General features: G+C 39.8%; 1 protein-coding gene across 4 annotated transcripts; it reads left to right on the forward strand.

Moving 5' to 3' along the window:
* Positions 1-15149: 15149 nt before the first annotated feature.
* nanos1 (nanos homolog 1) lies at positions 15150-19095 on the forward strand. Of its 4 annotated transcripts, none has more exons than XM_046406915.1 (3): positions 15150-15236; positions 16088-16202; positions 16457-19095. In XM_046406915.1, the coding sequence occupies exon 3, from the start codon at positions 16776-16778 to the stop codon at positions 17451-17453; it is 678 nt and encodes a 225-aa protein (XP_046262871.1). In that variant the 5' UTR covers positions 15150-15236; positions 16088-16202; positions 16457-16775; the 3' UTR covers positions 17454-19095. The 4 variants fall into 4 exon arrangements, with proteins under 4 accessions (XP_046262871.1, XP_046262873.1, XP_046262872.1 ...); XM_046406917.1 differs by having other exon boundaries at positions 16635-19095; XM_046406916.1 differs by having other exon boundaries at positions 15186-15236; positions 16099-16202.
* The last annotated feature ends 2017 nt before the right edge of the window (positions 19096-21112 follow it).

The raw sequence follows: 21112 nt of genomic DNA on the forward strand, positions 1-21112 counted from the left end.
TGGGTGTCAGCAGAGACTGTTTTGCCATGTCATGCATATGTATGAGCTTGTATATTTAGCAGCCAAGTTGCTTCTGATCACCGTGTGGAGAATGAGTGGGTTGAAATGAATGGTGGTCCAAAGCTGGGGCACATTAGCAGCTGACCACCTGCCTTTCATACCAAGCAGAAACAACAGATGGGCCAAACAGACTGAAACCCCCTGTTACCACAATGTAAAGCAGGGATGCAGCTAGTTGAATGCTTCATTAAACCAAAACGCTGAATAGTATGACATTTGGAGGGGGGCGGTCATACGCAATATTTGCATATTATTTAAATGTATCATGGCAATTTCAAAATTATTTTGAGGAAAATCAGTTTTTAGATAATCAGAGGATTGCTCAGTCAGCTGGTCAGTTCAACACACTTTGGTCTGGTTGGATTTAAGGAGCTGTGTGGCCTCTATTGGTTGCCAACCAGGATTTTTAGGTCTTTAAACTGTGTCCCAGCATCAGTAAAAATACCTTAAAATGCCATATGTTTATGCTTATCTGTCAAAGACCTTTGGGGGCCATGTGAATTATGACTCTAGTCAGTCTCGAGCAAAGGTGGAAGTAGCATGACATTGTTACTAAAGCTCAAAGTCAGCATGGTGAGGAGGTGAGGGTGGATGGGTTTGTCTGAGAAAGCATGTGACTTTGACACTGAAGACAACTGTTTATCAACAGTCCCTACCTTGGTCAGTGGTCAACAACGTCATCAGAAGGTAGAGAGATGACAGAAAATGAGAAAGATTCGGAAAGATACTGCACAAAAGTCTTCTGGCTGGGCACAAAACAGTCAGACAACCTTGCCTTTGTTTGGTACAAAATAGCCCAGAACATAAATATGTTGTACAAACTAACTACACTATATATTTAATTGATTTGGCACATATTGTGTTCTGGCAATGAGATGCACTGTTGGTTTTTGTCTGTTCAACATTCACTTCATTCAGAATCATCAAGCTTTAGCTTCATGCAGGTGGAAGGAACAGAATAATTTTCGACATGAATGCATCTACACATTCATTAACTTAAAATTAAAATTTAGCACAAATTCTCCATGCTTCTTTCCTAGTCTCTAAATAAGCATGAGCGTTTCTGGGGACTCTGGGACACATCTGGTCCTGCTGTGTGCCTAGTCTGGTATTAAGTAGATTGTACCAATGAAGAAATCTTTCGATTAGAACTAGGAAATTGCTTCTGTCAAGACCACTCAACAGAAGGAGATAGCTCTTGCTTGAATTGGGTCTCAATTTGAAAAAGAGGAGTAATCTAATGTGGCATCTTGATAACATTCATCATGGGAAAGAAAGGAAGGGACATGTCCTGGTGCCAGAGGACTTTTTGTGTTTTTTTGGACTGAATACAGACATGTCCATCATGAAAGAAAGTGTTTAAGGCTGTTGAAGTTTGCAGTTTCACACAAAGCAGGATTGTTAAAAAAAATTAAATTAAAAATAAATAAATAAAATAAAAATTAAAGAGTTTGGTCTAGACCTGCTCCAATTGGAAAGTGTCATGAGATAACTTTTGCTGTGAATTGGTGCTATATAAATAAACAGAATAATTCTGCTTAACAAAAATTAAACTAAAACTTTCCCAGCTGCACCATTTTGAGAAAAAATAAAAACCCTCATTACCACATTATAGTGGATGTGACCTGCCAATTAGGCTTTATAAATGTTTAATAAGTACAATCAATGTGCAGAATGAAATCTCCAACATGGGGCTTCAAACTGAGTTGAAGGAACTGTAAATCACTCCATGGGTTACCTTTACCTTGGGAGGTGGGGGGTGGGGGTGGGGGGGGGGGGTCCTTTGTAAAGGACTCAGGCATTCCTTTTGTAACCATTTTAATGGCCAGTGCCTCTTGATCAAGAGGTGGTCGCTGAATGGCCTAATTCTGCAGGATTAGTCCTCAGTGGTGGTGATCCAGCCAGCCAAACAAAAGTGACCTTGCGGCGTAGAACCTGTGCATGCTCAACTATACACTGACTCCATAGGAGGGGACAGTTCAGTCAGGGGATTAGTGAGAAACAACTATTCAGGCATTCCCCAGTATTTTCAGATTCTTTTTCTTGACTTTGAAAGACTTGTTTAACAAAAATTACATCACAGAAGGAGGAACTGGTGGCACAACAAGCAAAATACCAGCCAAACGACAAGAGAGGAAATTCAGGGCAAGGCAAGCCTATAGACAGAGGAGCTAAGCAAACTCATAACGTCCAAGTTTGTGCTCCAGGGATGTTTTTTCAGTCTCCAAGGGCCTCAAAGAGAGTGCTTTGGGATAAAACCACAGAGAGGTGGACATGCTAGAGCTGGAGTACACAAAACACAGGCTTCACGTGTGTCAGGTGACCTTTTGTTCCCAACAGGGTTCAGTTCTGCAGGACTGCACAGCCAAATAAACAGCATGTTCAAGAAGATTAAGTAGCATCTGACAGACGATATTCAAGGACAAATAATGCAGCTGCAGTGTTACAAAACAACCCCAAAACAAAACAAAAACACAACTTTGCTTCATCCTGAGTTCTGTTCAATTCTGTTTGCCCACTAAACACTTTCTGGTAGATATTTCCCAAGATGGATCCTCTGGCAAAGATCCTATTGTGGTGCATTGTGCATTTCTTGCAGTAAACAAAATGCTTGTACTTCTTTTTAGAATGCTTGAGAAAAAAAGGGGGGTGGAGGATTGGAGGGAATGAAACTACATTGATTTTGACATCTCCACCTGATGAAGGAACACACATTGTGTTTCCCCTCTGCATGGTTGTCTAAGAGCCCGTGCTGTGATTTCCCTGAGCAGTGTGCATGGGGGAACAAAAAAAGTGTTTAAATTTAAACAAACCAATCAACCAATCAATAAACACAGCAAGCCCAGAGGTGCTCCTGAACAGCTAATAAACAGAACATCAATGAGGATGGTAGCACAAACAGAAAAGAGCACCACCAACAGAATCTCAAACATTATTAAGAGAGAATCCACAGGAAGACGTCACAGAGCTGCTCTGGCTGTTAGATGTATTCTATTCGGGAAGTGCAGAGCAGAAACACTACAGCAGGAGCTGAAAGATATGAGGACATCAATAATTACTGCTTCAAGAGGAAATATAATTTCCTCCAGCAACAATGGTCTGCATTTCTTAACCATTTAATTACACACAGAGAGTCGCTGAAGCGCTCATACATGCACAATGTTCAGGAACTGTTTTTTATCTGTCTCTATAGTCAGATGTGGATCAAAATACACAAAGTATTTTAAAAGTATGCTTAAATCCTATCCAACACTATAGGCTTTGCACAGAACAGATTGAAAAAAAGAAATCTGGCAGAAGCACAGTGTGAAGCCTATGTGGTTAGCTATCTCAAATATGAAAAAATATAAACTAATCATCCATGGCTTGCATCTTTATCACATTTCATTTAAAATTAGTTGAACATTGTATCTTGTGCCAAACTTGTACCCAACAAAAAACTAATTATTATTTAATACATGCCATCCCCAACAGCTAGAGTTGACTTAAGAAATTAAAACTTGGGTCCAGTATACAAACAGTAATGTTGATTAAGCTTGCAGAAAAGACATAAATAGATAAATTAGTGTAGCTAATGCTAATATTCACAGGTTGTCTGTAACTACAGTGTCGAGTTACATAATAATTTAATGAATACCCAAACTGAAGACTGGGATTATTGGATTCATAATTCTTTATATAAAAGGTATCCCTGTTCAAGATTTTGGTATCCATTTTATAAGAATTGTCATTGTCTGACCAAATGGGGGCCTTTGATTTGCCATCAGCACCTTCAGTTTTTTCATATCTGCTTAACCTCTCTCGTCCCCCTCACTTCTCATGAGCCACAGGGGCCATTAACATCACCGGCTTTATGACAAGACTGGTCGAGATCACTGAGACTAATCGGATCCCCCATTCCTTCGCTTTAACTACTCTCACCAAATTCTATTGCTCTCTCTATTAAAAACTATTTATGACCGCAATGACTGAAATGCGCTCAACAAGTCTGTCATCGCCGCAGCTTTGTAAGCACCAGTTGAGCCAATCGAATGTGAAATGGCTTGCTGGGTGACGAAACCCCCAACAGTGAACTGTGAGGCTGAGGGATTTGGTCCGGGTGGACAGGTGGTTCCACTGGAGAAGCAGGAGCTCAATACAGAGTCTTTGAAATTTTCTCATCTGGAAAATGTGGGCGCTTTTTAGACAATTGCTCCACACCACAAATAAGTCATTCAGTCTAGTGCTGGACCTTAAAACTTACTTGTGCTTTTTCCTCTCTGTTTTTCTACTAGAATAATAATGATGAAATCTGTAACTTATTTTTTACTGTGCACCCTCTAAATTTGTTTTTTTGTTCAGTCCTGCCTGTTCCTGTAGATGATTTTCAACTAAAGCAGATTTCTACTGAAAGTCTGCAGCTTGAAAATATCCCAAATCTGTGAAGTAAACATTATAGTAATAATTTATGGAGTTTAACATGACATGAAGGTTTCATCTAATGCTGACTTTGTGTTCCTGCAGAACACACTCATTAATTAAACTTATTAATGAGTAGGCTCACATCTTTTTTTATTCTTTAAGGCACAATTATATCTAACCAAGTTACCTCCTTTTCAGCATAACATGTCATCAAATACTTGTTGTATTGATTCATACACAGACAGATACAGATGCTTTCTTGTTTGTCTTATTATGATGAGTATTTCCAGAACAGAGTACAGGAAATTTTAGAAACACCAAAAATGAAGTGCCCAAATTCTATTAAAATCTCATCCACTGGGACGCACTCACAGCATCTTGGGAAGAGCTGAATGGAGTGACCAGTGAAAAAAGAAATGCCGTAACAGTTGCCCTTGCTGTCCTTTGCTTGTTGACATCTAATGCAAAAGTTTTCAAACCTTTGCTTTCTACAGTATCTGTGTATGAAATCAGTAAGAAAAATCAGGGTCTTGGCAAACAAACTGTGGTTAGGCAGCTAGATCATGTGGTTAAGGTTTGGGAAAGCAGATATGTGTCTGTTATGCCCAGGATACAGTGTTCACATTCCCGTTCAAAGTAAAGGGACAGGCTATTTGTTTTATGTTGGGATTATTAGTTGATTTTTTATTTATGCCTCAATGAACATGATCAAATATTGAAAACATGGGATAAATGGTTAAATAAGTACATATAGTTATTACTATAATATGGATAAACAAACATGTTTCATTTCTCTTTGTCCTTAAATGTGACCTTAAATATAGGGCTGCACATGCTTTTCCTTCCTATCAATAGAACATACGAAAAAAAAAATGATTTGAGCCGTCTATAAACCTGCCTTTGGCTGCTCCTTCCAATGAAGTGTCCAGTTATCTGATGTTCACTTCTTCATGACAGTTGACAGGTGAGTGGAGAATATGTGTGGGTGAGGGATCGTCCTGAGGAAAGGCCAGAGAAATTCAACCGACCTCTAAGTTTGACACGGATCGGTGGGCACACATTACCTAACCCACAAGGACACACGGAGACATGTAAACAGGTATGTGTTCATGGGCCCACGTCTGATACACACACACAAATCAATCACCTGACTCACAAGTGCACTAATGATGCAGTCGATGCTAATGAGGAAGGGGACACGCACATGAAGGCAGCTAATGATTCTAATCATAGAGATATCACACTGATACGCCCATAGCAAGCCTTCATGTCAGCCAATGAGTCACAGATTAACTTGCATTTAAAGTGTGTGTGTGTGTTTTTTTTTTTTGTTTCTCCACTCATGTGCAGCACTTCCTGATTCAAGATTCAAGATTCAAATAAAAACATGTGGAGGGTTTTATGAGGTTATTTAAATGTCTCTTGAGATTGTCCTCACCTGCTTTGAAGCATATCTTCAGATATCTTCTGTTGTCAAGTAAAAATCATGTGGATCCAATGTTAAACTTTTAGAAGCAGCCTTGTTTCAGTTTTCTGGACACACATGTTCACTTATTTCATTAAGGAGGGCACAAACCCAAATTTTCTTAATCTCAAATTAAATTTAATATATGAAAATCAGTTAAATAAGTTAGGGTTTTTTGTCTTTGTCTCATGCAACAGTTACAATGTGTTAGATCAAAGGAAAGATACACTGCTTGGTCAAAAGTATATGGACAGCCTTTCTTTATGTAAGAGAGTTGCAAAAGAAGGCAGCTGCATGCCTGCCTCCAGCAGTAAAAGTCACCTTGACTCACGTCAAATGTGGAAATGTTTTGAATGATCAATGGTCTCAGCATCTTAAAAACAACTTATAATGTCTTTGAAGTGACTGCTGAACATCTCTATCTGATGGTTATTATTTTGCTTCTATAACAGCCTTCCAGTTTCAGGCTTTCCACAAGATGCTGAAACCTGCAGGGATTTGCTCTCATTCTGCCACAAGAGCATTAGTGAGGTCCGGAAATGATGTTTGGTGATGGACTCACAGTCAGCGTTTCAGGTTATCCAAAAGGTGCTCGATGGAGTTATCAGGGCTCTGGGCAGATCCATCATGTTCTGCCACAAAGAAGATTTCCCTTCATTGGAACTCAGGAGCCCAAACAGCCCCAGGCCAAAAGAACACATGAAGGATTTAGAGTCCATATATACAGTATGTCTGGCCCCTATATAGTACAGTGTAAAATAATATTGATAAATAACATGTTTCATGATCATGAGAAGTTGGCTCATTATAACGTTGACAAAAGACAAAAAGAGAAATATGAAAAATATTTTGCAAGAAGAAAGATGGGGGCTAATCAGGAGAGTCAAATTTATTTGCATTGTATGCTTTGGTTTCCAGCTCATTGGCAGCCTTAAATATAATGTACCCTCCTCCAGCTGATTGCAAATCTGGGCTCTGGTTTCCTTTCTATATCTAAATATTAATAGTCTCCATTACATGAAAATTACTTTCATCTCCGACTCACATGGAGGGATTAGATTTTAATCAACGCATTAAATATGACTTTCTATTCCTGCAGATGGGAGAGGATGGCAGGCAGTCAATTAGTATCATGCTCTGTTTGCGGTCCCACAGTGAAGCTCCGCCAGATAAAGTCTTTGTTATCACAGAGGCTGCAAAAAGCATAAACAAAAAGACAAAGTGACGCATGGGAATGAGGCAACATAGTAATGAGCTTCTGTCAAGCACTAATGAATCAGTATGACTTTAAATCAGCTTCTGCTATCGTTTGAATTCATAGAATTTATCAACCACATACTTTATGGAGTGTTTATGTTACTCATCTCATGCTACTGAAGATTTAAACTGCTATGTAACCTAATGTTACGTAGTACTCTGTGGTACCCTGTGGTAGCCTCTGCTATTCACTATGCTGTGGTCTGTTGGGGACCGGGCAGCACGAACCGGGACAGGAAGAGACTGAACAAGCTGGTCAGGAGGGCCAGCTCTGTCCTGGGCTGTCCGCTGGACTCCGTGGAGGAGATGGGTGAGAGGAGGATGTTGGCCAAGCTGACATCCATCATGGACAACACCTCTCATCCTCTGCATCAGACAGTGGAGGCTCTGAGCAGCTCCTTCAGTGGCAGACTGCTACACCCTCAGTGTAGGAAGGAGCTACAGCAGGTCCTTCATTCCCACTGCTGTTAGACTGTATAATTCTATGGTCTAGTGAGGACTTATAGCTGTATATTGTACTGTGTTTACTGTATTTTGTAAATTGTTAATTTATTTTACTTACTATTTTTTTTGTAACTGTTTTTGCATACTTTTTGCTTTTTGAACTCTTTTTCTGTTCTTGTGAGCTGCGACGACCAGAATTTCCCCACTGCGGGATCAATAAAGTTTCTGAATGCAGGTTTAACAAACTATAAGTTTTAATCCTGAATCCTGGCTTGACTAATCCTGAGGTGAAAAATTCAGATTTCAGTAGCAGAGCAGCTAATCAGAATTAGCTCAAAGAAGCACGAGTATGTTCATTGTGAGAATTAAAAAAATAAAGAAAGAAAGAAAAGAAAATCAAAATTGTGAGTGGAGTAGATACTTTGATTCACCATGGCAATTGAAGAACAGAGAACAAAGAAAAAAGAACAAAGAAAAACGGGTCCCTGATCATTTTCCAGTATAACAGATGATAAAGTTTTTCTGTAGGAATATTTTATATTTGATTTGTAAGTAGTGTCTATTTATTCAGCTGTAACCTGAAGGAGACACAGTGCAGCACCTGAAGATAAAAACCCAGATCAAACAGGTAACACCAAGGTTGAAACTGACATTTTTAGACTCATTTTCAAAAATCTCATTAAAGAGCATTTAAGATGTGTGAATTCAAACACAGTCACCGAAATGTTGTCAAACCTCCAGCCTAAATTCAGAAATTCACTTTAAAATGACATTTAATCAATTTTTAGAATCTTAAAGTTGTTTCAACTGCACCACAAATCACCAGTAGCAAGAAAAGTTCCAGGTACAATTTAAGTTTTGGATCTATTAAAACTTTGCATCAAATTATACAGATTATACAAATCTTGCCTGAAAGAATGGTTTTATCTGGGCATTAATGGCTCTGTGTTGCACCTCTTGAAAAAAGTTTTTTTACATCTAAAAAATAAATCACTTTAAATCATTAAAAGTTTGATCAAAAGGTGAAATTCTTTTTTTTTTTTTTTTTTTTTTACAAAATATCACCATCTAGTAGTGTGCCAGCATGTGCTTTCAGGCTGATCTGACCATGATAGAGCGCTTTCACACTCGCTTCCTCCGCTATGACGCACACTGAATTAGAGCAAATCCCAGGTGAGATCGATAAAGCCTGACTGACTTGAAGACACACAGCAGGCTTGCTCTCGCTCTCTCTGCTGGTCAGTAGGATATTTATACCAAATCAAAGTGGTTTGTGGCATGTTATTTGAAGCTCTGTGGCTCATCATGGCCTGGTTTGTTATTTTTATGTCTATGCTCCTGATACCTGCTGTTTCAGGAAGACACTTTGTAAGCTAGCAGCCAAGTCGTTACCAGTGAGTGTCCAGGAAACCCCATTTTGGAGTGAAGTGAGTGGCCTGATGAGCTTCCCTTTTTGGTGTTCTATTTCTGTCGCTGTCCCTGTTTTTTCCCTCTGTTATCTCTCATAAGTCAACTAGTCAATTTCTAGCCATGTTTTTCAGTTATGTAAATCCATCTTAAGTGTATGTGGTTTGGTGAGGCTATCTGTGTAATATTTTGGGTAATGGTTCTAATTGATGAGTCCCCTTGTATGCTCCTTGTAAATGATTTTAAAGAGGTTTCCCAGTTATACTTAAAACACAATTGAAGCTCTGAAGTAAATTCTTAAGGCTATTTTTTTTGTTTTTTTTTTTGTTTTTTTGCCCTAAACTGCTTTTCACAGGGCAACTCTGTCTCTTAGAAGTTTATATAGAACTAATTTGCAGTTTAAAGGGAAACCTAATAGTGGCCAGGATTATATTTAGCTATGAGGTTTACTTGACTCAATCAAACGCTATTTTTATGTGCCACAAAGGAGTCGAAAGGTGGTGGTGAGGGTGGGTGGTGGGTGTACAAAGTGCAGGACTCTTATTTTTAGCTAACAGAAGCAGCATTCTGTGTCAGCATTTTTTGCAGCTTTAATTAGGAATATTTCCTCCTGTTAAAAGAAAATGTAAATGGTTGTCATTACACTCCCCTTTACGAATACTTATGGCAAATAAGTTCTAAATAATTTCTAGGAGACAGGACTGCACAGGCCCCACACTGCCCTGAACAAGCTCCAATTATTTCCATCATACAGATGGCTGAGGTTGAATTTTAGCAGTGATGCTGATGAAGTGATGAAGACTTGTGCACAGAGAACAGTTTGCATGGGAAGCTCAACTTTGCACAATTAATTTCATAGTCAAGATAATAAAAGTAGAGTTTACATATGGCTTCACTCGATGCTGAATCTACCAGCATGATGTTTGCCTTGAGCTTTATGTCATTTTTTTCTGACTTGATTTAATACCCTTCATTCCATAGCTGTGATTAATTTTAAACTGCATTGAAACATGCACACTTGACCAAATTCCTCAGCCTCTACTGTCAGTGTTAAGTTCGGTGCCCTTTCTGGCTGTGTTTTTGCTTCTCTCACCTGCAGTAACCTTCCTGAAGTGGATGATGTCTGCTTCAGAAGCCAACGGCCTCACTGAAGCCCCTGCCCCCAACTCATGTACTGTGCTTTTTAAAATGACTTGGAACTGAAGTCTTCTGTCTCTCTCAGGAGGACTGGAGGAACATTAATGGTGTCAACTATGCCAGTGCAACTCACAACCAGCACATCCCTCAGTACTGTGGATCCTGCTGGGCTCATGGCAGCACCAGTGCAATGGCAGGTTAGATTTTCTTTTGTTCTGACCTCTGTTAAAACATTTTGAGTCAGTGGTCTTTTCTCTTTTGGGACTTACCTCCAGTGGCATTTATTGGCACTGTAGATGGCTTAGTTTTGCAGTATCTGAACACTGAATGTAAGCAGATAACAGAATATACTGGCTATACTTTTTCATATTTCTCAAATTGCGTACATGAAGTCTCTGGGTTATTCAGAGGGCTTTTTTATATTATTATCTATTTTAATTCTTTGACTACTTTCAGGCACCTCATAAATATTGTTTACTATGCTTAAAACTTCAGACAAAGCTTGTTTTTTTTGTAATGTTTAGTAGTTGCAATGTGTAAATACAAGTTTTAAATATGTATGTATATGTAAATATGTTGTAGCTTCTTCTATTGCATAATGGAAGCAAGTTGTATCCGTCTTGATTTAAAACAAATGATCCCAATTTGTGTTGCACTAATCCTGCAGTTAAAAATGTGTATAGTTTGGGTAACTTAAAAAAAAAAGGGGGGGTAAAAAAGGGGTATGTGGGTCTGAGTGTATATAAGTTTCTTGACTCTCAGTGTGCTTAGACCTGACCTTGGCTGTAGTCTTCAGTTCTGGAGCACCATTGCTAACATGTGTTGACTTTAACCTGATTTTGGAGTGCAAACATTTGGCCATGGCATTATAACAGATGTGAACCTCACTGATATAAAAAAATCATTTGAGACTCGAGTTGAACTTTTCCAAATCAAATATCTCATCAACCAGCAACAACTACCAGGCAACTGAGCAGAGTAAGAACACAGCACTTGTGCGCTGTGCATTTATTTTTGTTTTTTTTTTCCTCATTCAGTTATTTAAGTTATTTTTTGAATGCAAACCACTTAATGCATGTGGAACTTGCACAACTTTCAGGCAGCAATGTGCAAAACTACACTTTATGGAAAGTGGGTGACTTTGGAGCCATTAGTGGATGGGATAATATGATGGCAGAAATCTACACTGATGGGCCAATCAGCTTTTTGGTTCTGCTTTTAAAATTCTGCTTTTTCAAAATTTCCCTCCAGTAGAGTATGAGTATGGTTGTCAAATTTTCTACAAGCGGTGCCTTTAAAGTCCATATAACAGTTCTCAGATCTCATCAATTCAATCACTTTTCCCTCAGCTGCAGAATCATGGCAACAGAAAAATGTGATGCATTAACCAGGAGTCTGTACTCTGAGTATGTGGAGACTTCTGAAATTAACCACATTGTGTCCATAGTTGGCTGGGGAGTAGAAAATGGCGCTGAATACGGGATTGCGTGTAACTCCTGGGGAGAGCCTCCAACAAGTCCTCAGTCCTTGCAAGGTTCGGTAGCTTTTAAACTTGACATTTTAAAAACTAGATGTAAGAATAAAATGGCAGTTGGTGCGCTTGATTTATAATCCAAGTGACCTTGAAATTTCCTCCCCTTTGTTGTTGTTTTTTTTTTCTCTTGGTGAGAGAGGCTGGCTCAGGATTGTGACAAGTGCCTACAAAGGAGGAAGTGGAAGCAAGTACAATCTTGCTCTGGGGGAAGACTGAAGACATTTTATGTTCATTGTAAAGAAAGTATTAGGAATTTTGACTCCCCATGCTTCTTGTACTAAAAGGGGTGTTCCAGCCTTTTAATATTTTTCAAAAGTTGGCACAAACTATTCAAAGCAGCTCAGGAATGCTGACTTGGTCCCAGGTACCTAAATACAGGGTTGACGAACATACAGTAGCTTGGGAGTTTGCCACAGCTGCAGTGAACAAGGTCGGCCAGAAAGACAACTGATAATATGGCTTTCTTGGTACAGAAATGAATTCCCCACACCTTTTCTTACTACATACACGTGGTTTTCTGCTTATGTCTTGTACTGATGGAGAGACATACTGTACTTTCTCTGCACTTCTGTCACAAACCATGTGGTCTGATTTGCCTCTGCCTAGATGTGCATGTCGACTGACACAGCAAGGTCAAGTTGTAAGGATTGTAAATGCAAAAATAGACAAGGATTTAGAACTCTGATGTCGTTATGAACGACCTACAAAGACTCCTGTTATTAGCTTGAGACCTCCAGTCACAGGATGACTAAACTGAGCCAAGCTTCTTCAAAAGCTGAATGACATTAGTTTGTTCTACATTTCTGAGCTTGATAAACAGAACCACCTCCCTTATTGACTGACATGCTTTATTAGCTTCAATTCTGTCATGCTTCTGGAGTAACATTCAGTTTAATCACCAGTTATCTACAGTGGCACACACAACACAATGTCATCCTCTGAGTTTATGTATAATTACAAAGAGCCCATTTTCTTGCTGTTCAGCTGGGGAACAAAAGAAAACCAAGCACTTAGATATTTGGTTCAGGGGATGCAACACTAATAAAAATGCATAAACACAAGCTGCTATGCTTTGCTGCTGATACAGAATATAATGCTTCCCATTAACTGCAGTTTCCATTCAGCATCTCTGGGGAGAACAAAGGATAATCAAACCTTGTGCAGCGCTGTTAACTTCAAGCCTCCAAACCAAGGCAAACCTTAAGCCTATAAAGGCTTGGCGTGTCCGAGTGGAGGCCCACTGTGAAAACAAATATTGAACATAATTTTGTTGCTCAATATTATGCCATCAAGGCCCCACCCTCGAGCAATCTTTCATGTGAAATCAAATTTGCACTCTGATTAAATTTCCTGCATGTTTTCTCATTTGCATAATCACAAACAGAGCTCTAATGGCTGTGAATGAAAACACATGGTAATCTTTGGGTCTGACGCTCAAAAAGAGCAGTTTTGTGTGACAAAGAAATTGTATGAAAAATGCAGGTTGCAAATGCACACGAGCCATTTTCATACCGAGTGATTCAGCATTCATCTTCATTACAGCAATCAATATGGCAAAATGGATTTTTCAGCAATTTCTGTAAACCCATTATGTATTGTTTCAGTGATCAATATGTGGCTCTGTAAACATGGAGATGGGGGGGGGTTGTTATATGAAAAGAGTATTACTGAGGCCCTTTGGTGGTGGTTAGGCCTGGATTATCATTTTAAATAGAACTGGAAGGAATGACCACTTCTAAAGTATCTTTGAGCAAGGCATTGTAATGATTTCTCCATGGCAGCTGCCTCTAACAGTAGTGTAGGAGAACTCTTCCCTATGTGTGTAATCCTTTCCTATGCATTTGCCCCTTTGAGGCCACTGCTGAAACTTGCCTTGAGAAATGAACAACAGAGAACAAAGGACAACCAGACAACCACAAAACACAGTCTGGTATTTCACAGCAAAAAGTGATCTCTGATTTGACTTAAGAGGTTAAAGACACCGTATCTGCCCAAACATGCCAAAATGATGCATTTAAATGATCCCTATCAATATGAGGAAATGCAATAAGAGAAGGGGGAAAAGTATCAGATTTCCTCATCCTTTCCACAATAACATCAATCATTCATTTATCATGCCAAATATGAATTGAGAAGACTTTTCACCCCAAATCTCATCCTGTTTTCCAAAATACGAGGCCTGGATCACAGCACAGAATGTGTTGATGATTCTCATCATAATGCATGCAGCAGATTAGCTCTACGAGGTGGTAGAAATCACTCATTATCATAGCCCTAACTTCAGCAAAATGCAAGTCTGAGCTGATTTGCATTGCATGGCACGTCTAAAGCACAAACAGCAAAAAGATTTAGATGTAAGCCTCATTTTGCTAATGAGCTCAGACAGGAAATATTATTTCATCATTAAAAACAGCGTCTTCCTCAACCAGCCACCACCTTTCCTGATGATCTGTGTTTTCCCCGTCATGCAAAAAACACTTACACAACAATCACTTAGTCGGTGTGATTCCTAAATCGATTTACATCCATAGCCACCCCGCTGATGTTATGCATCATTCCACCGCTAATCTCACTTCCTTCTCCAATATACTCATGCAACCTCGAGGCGGCCGCAGAATTAGCTTTAGTTAATGGATGAGTATTAATCCCTCTTAGTCACAACAAAATTAAGGAATAATGTGGCCATGAATATTTCAGTTAGACTGCAGCAACACAGGAATCTGTTCGCACAATCTGCCCTGGCTTGCAAAAAAAGAATTGGCGATTACATACATTATTAATGCCTCATCATAAAATTCATATTTGCACCAGCTGAATGGGGGCTCAAGAGTGAAAATCCAAAGAGCAGTCAATACTATTTCAAACTAACTTGCTGAACACACAGAACAGAGAGAAATGGCCTCGAAAACATCAGAGCTCATTGAACCGTGCTTTTGCTCTGCTTTTATCACTCCGTTTCCAAAGGTAGTGCATTCTCATTAGATCCCTTAAAAACAGATGTGAACCTACCAAGGCAGTGAGTTCGTTCAGCCTCCCCCTGGAAGTTTTAATTAGAACACCAGTCACTCGTGTTATCGTTGTTTCGAGAGGGCCCACTTCCACATTCCTGAGCTGCCCACTTCATTGCAGGATCAGAGGCCTGTGCCGTTTAGGACAGCTGCCTCGCATATCCTCTGGATTTCACTTCAGGAATCACAATTTGGATCATTTCTGTTACTGATGGAGAGTCAGTGTGCTCAAATGTATTTGGCAGGATTATTCTGGAGACATATATTGTGCATTTATAGACTCTGAACATGTCCAGATGGTGTAAGAGCAGAAGGTAATACACACCCCTCCATATGCAATGAGCTAAATACATTTGTCGTCCAAGGGAACAATTCATTTGATTATCTCAATAGCTTTAATGCACAGACTTTTGTCTTCTTCTACGTTCTAACAAATAGTATCTGTGAAAAGTTAGCCAGAGTAATGGGGACACTTGGAGAAAGAATCCTGCCACTGTTTCGCTGTTGTTCTGGCTAGACAGAGGTAAGTGAAAAGATATATTGTTTTGTAATTTGGGTGAGCCAGCCCTTTAACATTACATGGCTCTACACATGCACTTTATATATAATTCAAGTCCTTATCTCACTGACTGTATCTGTGCAGTTAGCTGTTTATGTTGCCTTGGTGGAATCACAATACACAAATGACATCTGGTTAGTGGATCATCACGGCTGACTTTCATCATTACTGTAGTTTTGGTTTGGCACTTTCATTCATTAAAGGGGGGAAAAGAAGGGAGGGAGTTAGGGGTCTTCTGGTTTAAATGAACTGACCTGTAATTGCACTATGCTGCCCCCTGTTGAAAAAAACTCCTCTGCATGTGGTGTTGACAACCTGACTGCTTGGACTGTTGTGGTGTTTTGTATGGCTTTTATGACAGCGTGTGACGATCAAACACGAGTTTAATACAAGCTGAGTGCTCATTAAAAGCTTGTTTATTTCTAAAAAAAACAAAACAAAAAAGACTTCTGAGAGTAAACAGACCTTCGACCCTCAAACTGTGCGGGCGTTATTTTCTACACACAAATCAAACACTTTGAACACTAAACGCAGATAGCAGCTCTATATTTTCATTGTGTGTTTCTTCAGAGCATGCCTGCCTGTATATAGCGCCCATTTCAGCTACTTGAACGTGATGTTATGTAGACAAACATACGTCATTGTGGGGATAAAGATGGAAGAAAACCGTATAATAATCAGTTACTCGCGGTACAACTTGTTTATTCGAGCTGAAAATCACCCAGTGCAGATTAGTATGACCAGTAAATGGAGCTGTGAACCTACTCTGCATGAGGACGCATGAACACATGACGGTTTGTTTAATGCTCTCATAGTGATTCAACAGGACATATCGGGATGCACCAACACAGATTATTCCGGCCAGGACAGCGATATGATGGCTCCTGTCTGAAACAAAGTCCCTCTGCTCTTGGCATCCAAGGGGTTAAGGTGTGTGAACGCCCGAGTTGGCGATGATGCTATTCACACTCAGTGATTAACGATATTGATTCACGAAACACGCAGAATAGTAATGTTTTACTACCAAGGAGGAAAAAGCAGCCCAGCTACCCTCCTCTAATTGATTGGTACTCGGGCTGAAATAATGTAATTAACTACAGCAAGGCTTTGTGTGCGAAATTATTTCTCTGCCTGCATGCCCAAATCATTAATTACTACCTGCTTTTCTGAAATGAAAATGCTAGAATCCGCGACGGTCAGCATTATGATTGATGTCGACAAAACTCAAGCCCGCAAGAAAACGAATCTGTCTAAATGTGGCGTTGAAGCAAAGGAGCTTGCTTTCACCCTGATCAGAAACTTGATTTTGAGGGGAGAGCGCCCCGCCCTCCTGGTCCTTATAACCAGAAAGCCTGTTTGCAGGACGCTCAAACATAACAGGAACACCGGAGACCACATCGCTGTGCATGAACCATTCCTGGAGACGAACTCTGGCTACAAAGACTTTACGGATTACACTGGTTGTGTCGCCTTTTGACCGCAAGCAAACGACTAGAAGCGACCATGGATTTTCTCAATCACAACTATTTGAATGCGCGCAGCCCATATGACTATACTTTTAATTTCTGGAACGACTATCTCGGGCTGACGACGTTGGTTACGAAGAATAACAAGCTCAGCATGCCCCAGAACCCCAACTCCATCACCGAGTCTCTGAAAGCGACCCTGGGCTTGGACGATTCCCCGGCGTGTCCGTGCGTAATCGCGGGCGGCGTTGGAGAGAGCGGACACATGGACTGTTGCTGCCCCTCCGGGAGCCCCCCGCCGGCCTCCATCCTGGACTTGAAGGAGCGTTTCTCGATTCTGAGCCCCTTCCAGAACCAGCTGGGCGTCCAGCCAGAGCGAGATGTGGGTTTTGCAGGGAGCTTCGCGGGTTTCGATCTGTTCGGCGTGGAGAGGAAGATGCGCAAACCCGCTACCAGGAGCAAGCAGGAGCCCAAAATCTGCGTCTTCTGCCGAAATAACGGAGCGCCTGAGGAGGTGTATGGCTCTCACGTCCTGAAGACTCCGGACGGCAGGGTTGTGTGCCCTATTCTGAGGGCTTATACCTGTCCCCTTTGCAGTGCCAACGGGGACAATGCCCATACGATAAAATACTGTCCACTGTCAAAAGACCAACCATCCCAGCGACCATTAAAGGGAGGGAGGGCTGTGGGTGGTAAGAGGATGAAAATATTCTAAACAGAGATGACTATAAAGTAAATTGAATTGCACTGAACAATTTCCACATGACTGTTTTTGATTTCGGCTCTAGCCTTTATCCCAGTTTCATAAACACATTGATTTTATCTCCTTTTTTTTCTCTCTAAGATCTCTTATATTTTTATAGTTCTTTTATCCACATAGAATAATTTTATGCTTTATACATTGGATTTATTTTTCTTGCTAGTTTGTAGTCATTTGAGCGTGTGCATATAAATACATGTATCAGTTATCACAAAGTGTGAATAAATTTTGAGAGAAGTATTTTGGTCATGTAGGGAAACACACTGATATTGGCAAAGGGGATGAATGTCATATTTCTACCAAGTATTTTTGTACAGTGAGCTAAGCTCGCTACGATTTTCTTTCACGTCTTAGAAAACCAAAGTTATGTTTGCCATTAAAAGAAGCTCAAGAATGTGTCACTAATGAGTAGACTTGAGTGTGTCTGACTGGAGGAGGAACTCTTTGATCCCATCTGCCTGCCTAAAAAACTCCATAACATATTTTCCAACTTGCTCTAAAAGTTGACATTCAATCTGTGAGGCAGGATGGAAAAAGAAGACAATGTGGCCTCTGTTTAGAGCTCATATTCCCTGGGGAACGTTGTAATCAATTGTCGAAAGCCAAACCTCTTTTCCAATCCTATGAGATGAGAACATTATCTGACTTTACAAACAGTCAGAAATGAGATATACTCTTTTTTTTATGTTTACATTCCCAAGTAAGGGTGACACACTGGATTTCTTTTCTCTGTCAGGTCTCACTTTCTCTGTGTGGTGTTGTTTTGTATTGTTTTGTTTTGCCCTGACAGTGTATTCACCAGAGAGTCTCATGGGCAGGTCTGCTCTGCAGTATTAAGTGGAGTGAGTACAAATTTCACTTTGATTGCAGGGTGAAAAAGAGCAACTGAATGTTAGTAAACAAGATATTATCCCATCATTTCTTTTCTGAAGAATCCAAAAGAGAAAAAAAAAGAAAAAACAACAAAAAAAAAGATGCAAAAATGTTGTGAATGTATGATTGAAAATGTCACTTGCAGAACTGCACATTTCTGACAGTTTTGTTTACCAAAGGAATACAATTGCATTGAAGAAAGAAGAGAGATTTGCTGTATTGTACATAAAGTGATGTTTATTCAGTATTTTAACATTGACTTCAGAGGGCGCTACCTCAACAGGATTTTGTACTTACATGTAAAATGTCAACAGCAGTTTATTGATAGAGTGCTGCCATTTATAATAAGGGTTTTGATAGTATTTTTGATCTTTGTATAACATAATTGTATTTTCATTTTGTTGCATTTAACATTATGGAAGTGAATTTCCAAGAAGCTATAAGCATTGCTCACCAAAAGGTGATTGTCTGTAAATAATGATTATACCCATACTTTTTAAAGTTTAGTTGTTCAATGTTACATTCTTGAGAGTGTGCAAAAGAGTGGATACTGAAAAAGGCTGACAAAATTTGCCACTTTTAACAGAGTTTTTTGGATTAAATGAATAATAGAAAAAGAAACACTGTTGAACTTTGTTATTTATATTTTACCACAATTTCCTGTATGCTGCTGTGCAGAATAACAACATATGAATCCACTAGAGAAATAAAAACTTATCAAATATTTGGATCTATGTGGTCATGTTCTTTAGTTGGTTTATCCAACGTGTGACTCAGTGGATAAACCCCTTTTAAAAAGAAAGCTGTGCAAGAGTCTAAAATGACTGTTTACTGACTGATGTGGTGATTTGCAGATGGACTGATTAAATCAAGCAGGAAAGTCAACTAAAAGACCCTGCTCTCTCTTATTGGCCTCCTAGCTGACTGCCTCACCGACTAACACAGACTGAATGTGGATCATCCCAGGGTTGAGACCTCATGAGAACAACAACGCTTTTAACAGAGGAAAAACTTCCCTTTAACCTTTGCTTTTTGACAAACTCACGCTGATCTGCTGCTCTCATAAGTTAAAGATTTTGTTCTCTGAAGGACAAATACAGTGCCACGGTTGTTCGTGGTTGTTTAGGGAGGTCTGCCCACACAAGAATGTCTTGGCTTATGCCTCGCCATTCAAATGGATCATGTTTGCACTGAAGTGGATTGAATAGCTGGCCCTCCCTGCCTGCCATCTGTGGACTGGCTGCTGTAGACCTATTAAGGGGCTCAAAACAGGCAGGAAGCTTTGCTGCTGTTACTTGTTTTTTGGAAAAAATCAGAGCTGTATGCAGTTGTGTTTCTGACTTACTGCAGCAACTCAGTTCCTTACAAAAATCCCAACAATAATAAATAACCACGATGAGTTCATGAATGATTTTACTGTCTGCAGTCAGACTCACTGGGAAAACAACCCCAGACATTAATAATTTCTGCTAAGGCTGAGCATAAGTACAAGAACACATCAAGTAGACTGTACATACATATGTACATTAGCCTGAGGCATCCGGATGGTGTCATCCACACCTTGGCTGTTCCTCTCTCCTCCCTGTCCCCCCTCTTCTGTCTTCATGCATCTCCCCAGCTGAGGCAGCAGCATTAAAAATGGATGACTACTAAGTGCAACAGGGATTTATCTCTGTGAGAACCATGGTGAAAAAGCCTGGCAGGCTAGTATTTCATGCAAACACAGTCAGCTAACAGGCCTTATTCCCTCCACGCCACAGCCTCCATTAGACACTCTGCAGAGAGGGCCCACATAATCTATTTAGTTGCACCATTTATGAGATATGTATCTTTCATGATCATATAATATGTCTTAACCGGCTGTTTTTGTGCAATACACAATTTGTGTCCACAACAAAGCTGTGGAGTTTGACGGGCTGAGCAGTGAGAGACAGGTTTGTTTCAAGAGAAGATGCAAGACAGAAAATAAAATAAATAAATAAATAAAAGAACAAGGCTCCAGCATTGTCTCCCTAAGGTGATTAAGGGTTAGAGAATTCTGGCAGCATTAGTTAGTCTTTGCTTTTAATATGATGCACTACTACTCAACACCATGTTTCCCATTTAAAGCTCTGTTGCTGTTACTGTAACCATTTTGTCCAATATATCACTGTAGCCCAGTCAGATTGGCTCAAGTCCTCCCTCACCGTATCGCCGTAATGTATGAGAGATCTTTGTGGTTTTGCTCCACAATATTTCACTGCAGGGAAAACACAGTGGGGTGAGGTTGAGCCTTGGCTGCACCTGTGACTCCATGCAAGATAAAACTGCTCTGATATTGTCTCTGTTTAGGTTTGGTTTCAGCATGTTTGCATTTCTGCTGCATCTGCTAATCATTGTGCAGAGTTGAAGAATCTGGATGTTTCAGTCACTTATTTGTTACTGTTTGCTTTTTAGCTTTATTCTAATTAGCTTACACACAGTCTAAATTGCAGCCGTCTACTTTATAGTTCGTAGGTTTTAAATATGTTGTTATATTTAGATATATATTTCTATTTTTTTCAACTTAGCTAAGCGCCATCTTTCCACCTGCTACCATAATTGCACAGGTACTCAGGTGTCAGATTTTAGATTTAAGGGTGGTTTCTCATCCTATGAAATGTCACAGTAATGTGTTTGCTGTATGTTTTCTTTTAATATACTACAGTACCTTGCTATCCTAAAATGACCGACTCAAATGACAGACTTTTTCAAAGGCATCC

The sequence above is a fragment of the Scatophagus argus genome, chromosome 12, assembly GCF_020382885.2.
Source record: "Scatophagus argus isolate fScaArg1 chromosome 12, fScaArg1.pri, whole genome shotgun sequence".
Taxonomy (NCBI): Eukaryota; Metazoa; Chordata; class Actinopteri; family Scatophagidae; genus Scatophagus; species Scatophagus argus.

Excerpts from the sequence above, each read along its gene's own strand:
- nanos1 (XM_046406915.1), top strand. The coding sequence starts at position 16,776 with ATGGATTTTCTCAATCACAACTATTTGAATGCGCGCAGCCCATATGAC.